This window comes from Cydia pomonella, chromosome 1 (genome assembly GCF_033807575.1).
Source record: "Cydia pomonella isolate Wapato2018A chromosome 1, ilCydPomo1, whole genome shotgun sequence".
Taxonomy (NCBI): domain Eukaryota; kingdom Metazoa; phylum Arthropoda; class Insecta; order Lepidoptera; family Tortricidae; genus Cydia; species Cydia pomonella.
Window position 1 is genome coordinate 31685168 of NC_084703.1, and position 13419 is coordinate 31698586.

The following is a 13419-nucleotide window of genomic DNA, read 5'->3' on the forward strand; positions in this document are numbered from 1 at the left end:
TTCCTTTTGAACTTGTGGACCATAGTTGCAGTATTGGACTATAGTTGGGTAGTTTTACGGTATGCAAATTTGCCTATTTGTTTAACTCGGGTGAACGGTACCGTTTCATCCCTTGGTTAACAATTTACTATACTTTAAGCTCCAGTTTAGCTTATTGTGACGGAAGAGTAACTACGGAACCCTACACTGAGCGTGGCCCGACATGCTCTTGGCCGGTTTTTTTTTAAAGGAGGTACTAAATAGTACAAATTAGGTACAAAATATGGTATGGTTTTCATTTAATTTTATTTAGGTACACCCGCCATTCTGACTCTCACCTACTTACAGTCGTAAGTAACTATTGAATGTCACAGTTCAAAAATATTTTGGTAAAATGAAGAAAAACTCAAGTACTAACAGAAGATTGGTATTGATATGTACTATTGTATTACACTTGTGGACTGGCTTATAGTTGGGTGGTTTTACGGGTCACTTAGTGCTATACAATGGCACTGTTAGGTTAGATGTCACTGCTTGTCTATAGAAAGCAGCTCAGATCGAGCTATGGAATGATGAATCAGTTGCTTGACTCCTGGCATCCAGACACCCACTTTGCTCACTTCATTCACCATCAGAGCTTTGTGGATTTCATCTGCTTTTCTAGGCTCATCTTCCCGTAGAGCTGTTAAAACAAATAGCATTTATTTTAGAACAAGTAAAGGTTTATAACAGTAAGCACAGTCACGTCCGAAAATATCGATACGGACAATGTGCCAATAGTTAGTTAGTGCTTCTGGGCATTTTCCGCAATTCGACAACCATTGTGCCTATTTTGCGTGAAATCAAGGTAGCGCTACTCTAACCTCCCTAGCTGCTCCACGAAGCCTAGCAAAACTTTCAGGTTGCTAACTGCCCCCTTTAGTGTGCATGGAGTCCCCCTAGGTATTGCTTCTGTATACTTGTACCTGTTTGAAGTGTAGGAGAATGTGTTTTGTTGTTTCCTCTTCTTCATGCACACTCTGCCCATATTGTGTAGGTGTTTGTTTAGTGTGTTGTGTTCTGTAATTAATTCTACTATTTTACGTAGTTGGTGACTAGGTGTTTTCAGTAGTATTTTGGTGAGCTTGTAGTTTAGTTCCGGTAAATATTTTTGGTCTGCCTGCATGTGTCCACTTCCTTCCAGTACTTATTGTGCAGTTGTCTGCTATAACAACTCGTCTCTGGATGGCCGATGAAGTCAAGCCAGAGTTGAGTCCCGGTCCACTCTGACCAATGAAGACACCCCAGAGACAGAGACCCTGACTAACTCTCGGGAGCACTCAGGTATGTGGGATGTGGGGTCATTACTCACCAACAGCTCGCCACAAGCTGCCCTGCAGGCTTATTATTGTTATACATATTTTTAGCACTTTGTCTATATCAATATTTTTAGATGTGACTGTACATATATTAATTTAGAACTGATAAAGTAGTTATAAACTAGCAATAAATACAATAATCAAAAACAGTGCATATGGTACTTGAAAAGTAATTGATAAAATAAAGATCAGTTATTAGCATTATTAACACCAAAACAAAAATATGAATGAAGCAAATGAACCAGGGAAGGGCCAATTACATCTGTGCAAGCAGGGGTTAGTTACCAATAATGACATTACCATGGGCAAGCTCCTTCATTTGTGCTTGTACTTCAAGATTTAATTTTCCATCCATCCACATTTGTTCCATAACATCTAACCTTCTTCTTATATCATTTGCTTTGGCTCCCAGCTCACTGCTGCTTTCTAATAAAGCTAGTAGAAGAGTCTTCACTTCCACTAGAACACTTTCACTATTAATGGTTATGTCACAGTTATTGGGCATGATTCTCTGAGTAACACTTGGTGAAACCAGTGTGGTGGGCGCACCGGATGGCATCGGTGGCATATTGAGGGGGGCTGCACTTGCAGGGCTTGTGTTAGCCCCTGACAAGGGAAAGGCAACTCTTTTATTCAAAAAGTTACGAGGTCGATTCGGAGGCGTTTGTTGACTATTAAAGGAGATCTTTGGTGGATCATTCCATCCAGGGTCAAATGACACTGAAAAGAAATTCATATATATATTTTTTTATTACTACCGATAACAACAAATTGCTATATTGGCCAAATTTTACTTACCTCTGCCGTCGTTGACGGAATTGTCCATTGTTGTAATCTTATGTGTTATACTAAAATGCAGCAGTGCCTTACAGCACAGAATAAATAATAGTACTCTAACAGTACGAAAGATAGAGGAAAAGAAAGTAAAAATAAAAAAGACGGCTGCACTGCACGTACAAATTAGTTTCGTTCAACAATAATATAATATTTAATAGTTCCTATCAGTTCCTATGTACAATATTATAAATACTCTTTAAGTGCCAAATAAATCCACACCAAATCCACACTTTGTCAGGCATGAGAGCCTACCATGAAAACCGAAATTGGGAACTTGCGAGGATCTTTCTCTTTTACTCTCACTAAGCCCAGGGCGGCTACCGGGAAAATCGAAATTCGTCAATTGCGGGCATTTTTCTCTGTCACTCTAATTACCTTTTAGTGAGAGTAAAAGAGAAAGATGCCCGCAATTTGCTAATTTCGGTTTTCGCGGTAGGCCCCCTGGCTATAACCGCGAAAATCGAAGTTCGTCAATTGCGAGGATTTTCTCTGTCACTCTAATTTCGGTTTTCACGGTAGCCCCCCTGATGTCAGAGGGTCTTTCTCTGCCAACTCTAATTACGCCTTAATTGGAAGCCGTAAAAGAAAAAAATCTCGCAATTTGCGCACTTAGCTGTTCGCGGTAGGCCCTCGGACCCGATTTCGAAACAGAATATTTTTCCGTTACACCAAATATCGGCACATCGTGTACAAATGTAAAAATGCAGGCAGGATGAGTGTAATAAAGCGCCAATTACATCCACACTTCCCGATATCGGGCCGAAATGAATAATAATAATAACGTTTATTGCTTTCACATTGGTGTTCATACAGATGTTCTTAATGAATAATATAATGTTTCACAATATGACACCCTGTAAGGGTATTGCAATTTTAGCGCCATAATTGGATCAAAATCATCCACACTTCCTGATTTCAGGACAGGGACCCTACCGCGAAAACCGAAATTCGCAAATCTTTCTCTTTTACTCTCACTAAGACGAAGTTAGAGGCTATAACCACGAAAATCGCAGTTCGTCAATTGCGGGCATTTTTTCTGTCACTAATTATGTGTTAGTGAGAGTAAAAGAGAAAGATCCCCGCAATTTTGTGAGAACTTCGCTCACCTGTAGACTAATCTCAGGAAAACACTATATATAGTTAAACACTTTAATTACTATTACATAACACAATAAAATAAAACTCAATACAAAAATCAGCCTCCGCTGACAATTATAATTTTTGCTCGACAGAGAACCGTCACATTCCATTCAAACATCCCTCAAGTTTCAAACCAGCCAGTATGTCAACCTCTTTGGTCGAACACTCCTCAATTGTTTTCCCTCAGACATTCTATCCTCATCAAAACTCTCCTGGTTTCTTTCACTCTCACTAACGAACAGCCTTCAACACACACCCATCTCTCTACGACAAAACTCATGCTTCTCTCTAACAACGGCTTTTGTCAAGACATCAGCAACCATTCGCTTCGTTTCTAAGTATGCCAGCGAAATTGCACCATTTTCGATTGCTTCTCTTATAAAATGGTAGCGAACATCAACATGCTTAGTCTGCTGATGTTGCACTGGGTTTTATGAAATTGCCATAGAGGATTGGCTGTACGTGTGTATTGTTATGGGAGACTCCACCTTTCTCATAATTTCCGTAAGTTCCTTTTAATAAATATGGCTTCGTTGGCAGCTTCCGATAGGCTAATATATTCAGCCTCGGCTGTTGACAAAGCTATACCTACTTCTTTGTTTGGTACTTTGCCATGAAATAGCTCCCTTTGCCATCTTGAAGACGTTGCCATAATATGATCTTCTGTCAACTAGGTTTCCACCATGATCAGCATCGGCAAATCCTTGTATACATCCGTAAGTCTCTTTGGAGTACTCGAGTCCCATGCTCTTCGTACTTTTAAGATACCTTAAGATTATCTTAGTAGCAGTCCAGTGAACTTCCTCATAGCAGTTACAGAACTGACTCATAAAATTTACTGAGTGTGCTATGTCCGGTCTGGAACACACAGCTATATACATCAGTGATCCTATCAGCTCTCTGTAGGGTATACTTTTATCAGGTGTATATGGCTCTTGTGGTTTCTGGAAACGTTGGCCTGAAACTCCTGGTGTACTGACTGGTTTACAGTTCTCCATTTTAAACCTGCGAAGGACTTTGTCAATGTATTCCTCTTGATCAATTTGAATAAGTCCGTTTTCTTGTTTTATCCGCATTCCAAGAAACAGTTCGGCCTTTCCTAAATCCCACATCTCTAACTTTGCTTTTAGTTCTTCTTTAACCTTTTTCATCTCATCTCGTTGTTATAGAGTAACAAAATGTCATTTACATAAACAGCGAGGATTATCATGTCCTTATCTGTTTTTCTCATATAGACACACGATTCGTTCTTGCATCATTTGCAAGTTAAGGCTCTCCCTCAGTGTGTAACTTCAAGTTCCAAGATCGTGGTGCTTGCTGAAGTCCATATAGAGATTTCTGGATAAGACACACGTAGTCTTCCTTCCCTTTCTCCTCAAAGTGTGGTGGTTGACGCATGAAGACTCTCTCATTAAGACTTTCATTAAGAAACGCAGTTTTTACGTCCATGTGATCAATCTGCAGACCGAGATTAGCTGCTAAGGCTAGGAGAAGTCTCATTGAACTGTGTTGCACTACCGGTCAGAAAGTCTCATCGTAATCTATGCCTTTTCTCTGGCTAAAGCCGCGTGCCACTAAGCGAGCTTTGTAACGAGTTTTATTCCCCGCCTCCTTTTTGATTCTAAATATCCATTTGGAATCAACAACATTGCTTGCTTGTTCAGGCTTTACTAGAGTCCACGTTCCGTTTGTCTTCAGTGCGGCTAGCTCCTCCTTAATCGCGTCTCTCCACTGTTGAGCATCCTTCCTGGATAATGCCTCTTGCACTGTAAGCGGATCATCAAACTCTGATCTCGCTTGGTAGGTTATGTAATCAGGTAACTGAACAGGTTTTCTGTCTCTGAGTGGATATCTCCTTTCTTCCACTAAAGGTTCAACAGGAGTGTCTCTATTTTCTTCAGCTGGTAAAATATCTACTGGTGTATCTCTATTTTCTCCATCTGGTCTCTCTTCAGACGAAGCCCAGTTTTCAGACTCTTCGCAATATCCTACAAATACCAGCTCTCGGCTTTTCGGATCCCACTTGGTTCTCTTTTGATCTGGTATGTGCATATATGTCTTGTATCCGAAAACCTTAAGATGACTTAAGTCTGTCTTTCGTCCAGTCCAGTCCACATCTCTTCTGGCGTCATCTTCTTTACAGCTATTGTGGGACTTCTATTTTTCAAGTATACAGCGGTATTCACTGCTTCAGCTCAAAAACTGACGGAAAGTCCTGCTTCGTTGTGACATTGCTCTGCTCTTTCCGGCAATTGTGCGATTTGCACGTTCGGCTACACCATTTTGTTCAAGCGTGTATGTTATGGTGAGCTGGTGCCTAATGCCATGTTCTTTGAAGAAGGCATCTACTATTATATTTACATATTCAGTTCCATTGTCAGTTCTTATTACTTTCACCTTTTTTCCTGTTTGCCTCTCTGCTAAATTTACGAGTATAAACTCTTATTTTTTCAAACGCTTCACTTTTGGCCTCAAGAAAATATACAAAAGTTTTTCGCGAGTAGTCGTCGATAAAAGTTATGTAGTACCTATGACCTCCAATAGACTTACCACTCATTGGCCAACTAATATCCGAATGAATTAGCTCGAGGAGCTCTCCAGTTTTCGTAGCCTGGTTACGTTTAAATGGTTGCCTAGTCTGCTTGCCCATCAAGCAAGCTACGCAGTCCATTTTGCAGTTAATAATGTTCTCAAACTTACCCCTGTTGCCATTTTGTCTCTCAATAAAGTCAGGTTACGTACACTCAAATGTGCCATCCTTTTATGCTAAAGCTCCATCTCGTTTCTAATTGTAGACGCCAGTGGAACTGCCTCTGAGGAACATTTTAGTTTATAAATTCCCCTATCGTGCTTCCCAGTTACACATGGATTCCCTTTTATTGAACATTCATCAGCATTGTAAATTTCGCAACCCTTTTTATTAAAAACCACAACCTTATTTCTTGTGTTAACCATAGAGCTCACACTCAATAAATTTGAAGACAAATCTGGTACATACATTACATTGTTTATGCTAATATCAAGTGAATCATTCTCTATAATACCAAAAACCTTACCTCCATTCGTGCAACTCACTTCTACCTTTTTGTCAAAGTTCACAAACTTATCCATCCAGTCCTTCCTGAAACTCATATGTCCTGACGCTCCCGAATCTATAATCCACTCGTCTTGACGAATCTTCTCTCGATCCACACTAATTAGTGCCGTCACGATATGATTCCTCTTCGATTGACGTGGGTTGTGTGGACAGTCACAAACTTTATGCGGTCCCTCGCAAATGAAGCATTTTACTGTCTTCTTCTCTTTGTTCCTCTGAACTGAATGCTTTGATGTAGTGAGCGCGGAGGTCGAACTAGGCCTGCTACTTGGACCTGCACTTATTCTGTTCTCATCCAGTTGCAGTAGTTTTGTTTTAACATAGTCCGAAGTTAAGGTTATGTTCGCGTTCTCCAGCGCCAATCTCATAGGCGCATATTCCTCTGGTACGCCTTGTAGCATGAGTGCTGCTAGTAATTCGTCATCGATTTCTTTTCCTAAGTCTGCTAGTTGATTGCTAACTTGCATCAGTTCAGTTATATATTCAATTATTCAGTTATTGAATTAAACATGCTCAGTTTTAGGCTCCCTAGCCTTGACAACAGTCTACATCAGTTGTTGATATCCTTATCTTCGTAAGCTACTTTAAGATTATTCCACGTCTCGTACGCAGTAGTGGCTTTACGAACGTGTACCTTACACTGACTCTCAATCAGTAAGCAGATTTTAGTTCGCGCTCTCTGATCGTTTCTCTTTGCGGTAGCATCTGTTGTATCAGTAACTTTCTCTATGTACTGCCACAAATCATCGTGCATCAATACGCTTCCAGGTATTCCAGTTATTGTTACCTTGCAATTTCTCTATGGTTGGGAGTCCCGGTCCCGCATTCGACTTGGTTATATTGCTACTTGGTTATATTGGGTGCGAACTTGATCAACCAAAAATCAATTTAATAGTTCCCAGTTTGAATCAGTGCCTTGCCGCAAACTAAATCCGATCAGCTGACGCTTCGGCGCCATCTTGCCGCGAACCAAACTGCGAAATCGCCGTGAAGTTGTGGGAGTGTGCAGACTATGTCAACGTCGCGGTATGTTCGCTCCGCGAAGTTGCGCCGCGATTCACGCGCATAGTTTGACTGTTGAAATAAAGTAGTATGTAAGGTAAGGCAAGCTACACGCCACAATTTATATTTCAAATTTAGAATATACATTTGAACTATCTAGTCAATCAATTGTCACTCGATAAAAAACAGTCTGTGTTGTTATTATTATTTATTATTTATTATTATTTATTGTTCGGAGAACCAACAGCTATAGATTGTACAATAGTTATATATATAGATAACAAAGAGCCAATTATAGGTTCCCACCGGTAGCAACAGGTTAACAGATAATTGGTGGTTAGCACTAGATTTTTTTTTTTTTTACAACGTGTTACCACTAATATTTTTAAATATTAATACTTGTTATATTATATACTGAACAAAGAAACCAAAACTTATTAGTAATCTTAATACGTTAATCGATACAATAATAATAATATGCCAACACATACGACTCGCTCACTCAAGTAATTTGTCTGTTAGAATCCGTCTTATAGTTGTGATGTTGCTATTAAAAACGTCTATATCCCGCTCCTTCGTTAGTTCATTTAGACTTTTACCAGCTCGTAGTAGAAAGCTATTCTTTCTGTAATTACGTGATGAAAAAGGAATTGAGAGGGGAGGGAAGTATCTTTTAGACCTAGATGGAGTATTGAAGGAGAGCTTAGCGAGCAATTCAGGACAATCAATGTTACCATTTAAAATATTAAGTATATAAGTAATATCTGCAATCTGTCGACGTTTATGTAGTGGGATAAGGTGATGTTTTTTACAAATATTCTCATAATTGGATGAATTATAAGGAGTTTTCATTTTAAAGCAGAGGTATTTTACAAACTTTTTCTGTATACGTTCTATTCTGTTAATGTAAATATTATAACTGGGGTTCCAAATTTGAGACGCATATTCAAGTTTACTTCTGACATATGTACAATAAAGAACTTTTATAGTTTTAATTTGGGTAAAATGTAAAGAACTACGCATTATGAATCCCAAAGTCTTATGTTACATAATATATTTAGATTAATTGTATTAACTAATTTACGAAATATATTCATTGAAGATTCATCCGTTGTGCTCCATTCATGTTACTGCCCTCTGCTTAGTCTCGATTTAACAATAACCTCTACTCTCTACTGGCGTAATAAAACCAAACCGTTACTTGGACTTGTATTTAACGAGTTTCAGGACACCCCAGTATACTGTAGTAAATGTTTTCACTCGATACGGGTTACAAATATAGATTTAAGTAATTGTCTAGTGTCAAATGTTGATAACATTAATACGGCAAAAAGTAAGTACGAAAGTTCGCAGTTACGAAGTATATGCACTTCAATGCTTTCAGACACTTATAATGACTATTATAAGATATTTACAGATGGATCTGAGCAATGGTTAGCAAAGGAGATGGTTAGGGAGCCCAAAAGGGTCAGTTACATCCACATGCAAACGAGCCCGATGTTGGGCCTGAGCAAGAGTCGTTTACTGTTTGACCAAATATCAGCACAGCGTTTAAGTGCCAATTACATCCACACTTTATTAGGACCCGATTTCGGGCCCGAAATAGAATATTTTTCCGTTTTACCAAATATTAGCACATCGTTTACAATATTTGAAATGTAAAAAAATTGTTCATATGCAAAAAACATCAAACATTGAATATTTTTGGCAAATAGAGACAAAGTATTTTTTATATTTCAAATATTGTTAACGATGTGCTGATATTTCTTGAAACGAAAACGATTATCAGGCCCGAAATCGGGAAGTATGGATGTAATTGGCGCTTTAGAGCAAATATACGGTGTGATGATGTTTGGTGAAACGGAAAAATTTTCTTGCTCGAGCCCGAAATTGAGTCTAATAAAGTGTGGATGTAATTGGCACTTGAGTACTTATGAATCTATGCTTCGCATATGCTTCGGCGTTGGCGTCTTTAGATTTGCTGGCAACACGGGCAGCACTCGACACTGACAGATCGATGACACTAGATGACATAGATGTTTATTGTCAATGTCATATAATAAAAAACCAGCCGACGGCAACGGCACGGCACACCGCATCGGTTGACTCGTTAATTTGTGCTTATTTATTTTAAGACTCTTACTAACTGAACGTATACACAAATACATAATGATTCTCTACAAGATTTCAAACGTATTAGCGTTATCAATAATGTCGATTCTTCTTATAATTCAAGTAACAGAAGGTACGTTAAATGTTAAGTTTGATATTATGATTATCAGTGCCGCTGGTTGAACTGGGAATTACGTGGCCTTATCTTATGGGAGGATATTAGTTCTAAAAGCGGGTCACGCGCACAAAAAAACTTACTTGTAATGTTTGTAATACAGGTTCTAAAGCAGAGTTTGTTACGTGCGGCACCATACTAAAAATAATGAATGTGGATTTACGTCTGAGGCTGCATTCGCATGATGTGAAGTACGGCTCGGGTTCCGGCCAGCAATCCGTCACCGCTGTCGACGCCGCGGACGACTACAATAGTCATTGGCTGGTTCGCGCTCCCATGGGCGAAACATGTAAAAGAGGGTAATAAACATCAAATAATTATTTTCTAATATTTTTATTCGTTGCTTCGTTGCCAAAATAATAAATGCCTGCTATACCATTTTGCAGAGAGCCTATTAAGTGCAACTCCAACATCCGTCTCCATCATGTATCCACTAAGAAGAATCTCCACTCCCACTATTTCTCATCTCCATTGTCTGCCAACCAAGAGGTGTCTTGCTATGGTGATGATGGAGGTGAAGGAGACAGTGGCGATCACTGGACTGTGGTTTGCAACAACGACTACTGGAGAAGAGACTCCCCAATTAAGTTGAGACATGTTGACACTGCTGCGTAAGTGACTTGATTAATTATAATTTATTTATATCTATATTTATTAACTATTAAGATAGTTACATTTTACAGTGAAAAAGGGTTATCCTTGAAAGGTAATATGCATTTAAAGAAACAATAAATGCCCCCAATGGAAAGTATTGAAATGTGTCATTTTTTATTTGTTCCAGGTTTTTGGCTGGCTCAGGACGCACATTTGGTCGACCTATCAGTGGACAGGGCGAGATAGTGGGTGTCACCTCACAGTATGGGGCTTACACTGACTGGCAAGCTAAAGAGGGCTTGTTTGTTCATCCTAGTGACCCACTACCCATGCACCATGCAATCCACACAGAATTATAATGTAATGCCCAGTCTTATTTACCTTTTTGTATGATTGACTAAATGTCAACATTGTTACCCTCTTCTAATTTATAAATCATGTATTAGTTTATCCTCCTCCTCCAAAACTGAAAAAAAAAAGTTAAATTAAAGTACCTTAAATAACTATAATTATGCAGAGATTTCTGCTATAACTATCAGTCAGTTCAGTCCTTGACTAACAATGAAAAAAATGAAATGAAATGAAATGAAAATGAAAATGAAAATATTTAATTCAGACACCAAGTATCCATATTTTTGTCTACAAGACTGTGTTAGTAAAATAACAAGAAAAATCTTAAAAATAAAGTTAACATTAATGTTAGTGGAACACATAATGCTCATTGGATCTAACATGCATTGTCATCCAGTGAGTTATAAGAGGGCTATCCACCCTTTCCGCAATCACCCTCAGGAGAGTGTTGGTGCTGCCCCGCACGCGGTCCCACAGGGACGCCACCCTCTTACGCAGCACTGCGTGGAAACCGTCTGTGCTCCACTCAGCGAACATTGCTGACGCGCTGCAGCGCCAGGGCAGCCCCAATAAACCCCTGAAAGCGTTGTTGTACTGGACACGCAGAGCACTAAAGGTTTTTTGGGTGTAGTTGCTCCACAGGTTGCACGTGTACAGGTTTTGGCAGTAGGTTTTAAATAATGTAATTTTTACCTCACGGGAACAGCGAGCAAACCTGCGTGACAACATGTTACCCCTAACCGATAGTGCTCTGCGTTCCCTCTCCAGGTCTTCATTATCTTTTAGAGTGTCTGTGACCCAATGGCCCAAATATTTAAATTTAGTAACTGTCTGAAGAGGAGAACCGTCTAGGTTAATAGGTGGTATAGAATACGTTTTAGTACCAGACTTAAAGACTAAGATCTCACTCTTCTTGACATTATATTTGAGCCCGTGGGCCACAGAGTATCTCTCACATATACCCAGCAAGACTTTTAATACTGTACAATACTGTAGACATGTTTTTTGTGTTTTCAATCGTTGAGAGATGTTAAGCATTCACACCATGTTTTTATTGAATTCCGTTGGAGGTTATGGCCAGTGTAGACGTGCCTCGGCCGAGGCGGCGTGCGCATTTTCCTCGCCAGAGTGCGCCACCTCGGCCGAGGCACGTCTACACTGGCCATATTGTGCGTGAGGAAGTTGCTTCGTGCGTATGCTCTCTCTGTGTAGACCCGGCTATTAAATGTTGCATATAGCATTGTTGTTACATGGGCATTACATTTAACTCAACCAATCTTTTGTAAATTGTGACATATCAATGTCAGTTCGAATCGAACATTGGTCATCCGAGATAGTATTTGCGGTTCGTACTAATCACTAATCAAAATGCAAACAGGCCCTAAGGCAATTATGTGTACACGCTTGTAGGGGCCTTTTCAGATAAAAGTAAATTATTAATTATCTCCAAAATAGAGTTAATTAGAATACCAGTGACCTCGAAAAAGTTACTTAATTTAAGCTCGGGAATGCGCCCTTGAAGTTAACGGAAATTAAAAAAAAAAACAGTGTATATTCGACTTCTGTTGACATTGCTTGAACCAAACATGTTAAGAACCTCAACAGTTTGTCCATATAACACGGAAATACCTAATCATTTGTCTATTAAATCAGACATACGTTTTTACCTAGTGCTACAGAGATAGTTCCAAAGTGCATTAGATAGAAATAATATAAATGTAACCTTCATTGGTGTCAATCAGGTCAAGCAGGCAGTAATAAGCTGTATCCCCAGGCCAGTATGAAGCGAAGTTGCATCCTCAGACAACAGCAGTGCAGCAGATAAGTTAATAACATTATAGCTGTAATTCAAATATTATTGTTATGCTGTAGTCTACTCTGGTACCAACATGAGGTACACATTCACGCCTGTTAAACCGGTGTATTCCCATTTGTCGGCGACCGTCTGACCGCCGCCATACAGGCACCTACCTGGGCCCGATGGGGACACATGGGAATACACCACTTGGAAAGGAGTTTTAACTGAGGTACAACAACAAGAAACAACAACAACAAATTGTTTATTTGACAAATATAAGTTTAAACAGTGTTACATGTTAAACTGACCTCCACACTAGGCATAATAGGATAGGCTATTTAGGTATGTAAAGAGTTCTTGTAGGAAAGCATGTTAATAATACTACGCAAGAATTCGGTCCTGGGTAGTTTTTAACCTGGATAAAATGCCTGTCACAAGAATAGAATTCCTATTTCTTCTAATTTCAAGCTCATTCCAAAATAATCGGTAACATAAGGTTTATGTGATACTAATTACTAGGGCTCGGTACCGGTATTGAAATACCCTATCTTTCCAAAACATACATTCTCCTTACCGGTAAGAAGAGCGAACGAAATTTTATAGTTCGCGGATAACGGTAACGGTATTTAATACTGGTTAATCTCGGCTTCCGGAGACGCTCGGTCTAACTCGTCTTCATACGTGAAAGAAATAGCAATTCTCGTTCTATTTTGCGTTGATAATATGTTCAATTTAACCGGTTAATTTCGTTCCACCAAAACTGGTATCACAATAGAATAGTTCTTTAACCGGTAACCGCAAATTTTTCGTTCCCGGGTCACCCGGGTGAATGACTAAATACGGTTTCCAAGCCCTGCTTATTTCTAAGTTGTGGTTAATTGTATGCTGTTTTAATTTTATAAAGACGTTTTGATACGAAACTTATTCCGAAAGTGATGAAATTGTAATGAAATAAACGATAAAGGTATGTAGTGAA

General features: G+C 39.2%; 2 protein-coding genes across 3 annotated transcripts; one reads left to right on the forward strand and one right to left on the reverse strand.

The window, feature by feature from the left end:
- Positions 1-266: 266 nt before the first annotated feature.
- LOC133519466 (steroid receptor RNA activator 1) lies at positions 267-2417 on the reverse strand. The gene is made up of 3 exons (XM_061853472.1): positions 2136-2417; positions 1638-2057; positions 267-661 (listed from the first exon to the last, which is right to left on the reverse strand). The coding sequence occupies exons 1-3, from the start codon at positions 2161-2163 to the stop codon at positions 507-509; spliced, it is 603 nt and encodes a 200-aa protein (XP_061709456.1). The 5' UTR covers positions 2164-2417; the 3' UTR covers positions 267-506.
- A 7042-nt stretch (positions 2418-9459) lies between these two features.
- LOC133519483 (stromal cell-derived factor 2) lies at positions 9460-13419 on the forward strand. Of its 2 annotated transcripts, none has more exons than XM_061853491.1 (5): positions 9460-9658; positions 9804-9999; positions 10087-10311; positions 10482-10654; positions 12388-13419. In XM_061853491.1, exons 1-4 carry the CDS (start codon positions 9583-9585, stop codon positions 10651-10653), a joined length of 669 nt encoding a protein of 222 aa, XP_061709475.1. In that variant the 5' UTR covers positions 9460-9582; the 3' UTR covers position 10654; positions 12388-13419. The 2 variants fall into 2 exon arrangements, 1 of the variants encoding a protein (XP_061709475.1); XR_009799633.1 differs by having other exon boundaries at positions 9462-9658; positions 10482-11715; positions 11793-13419.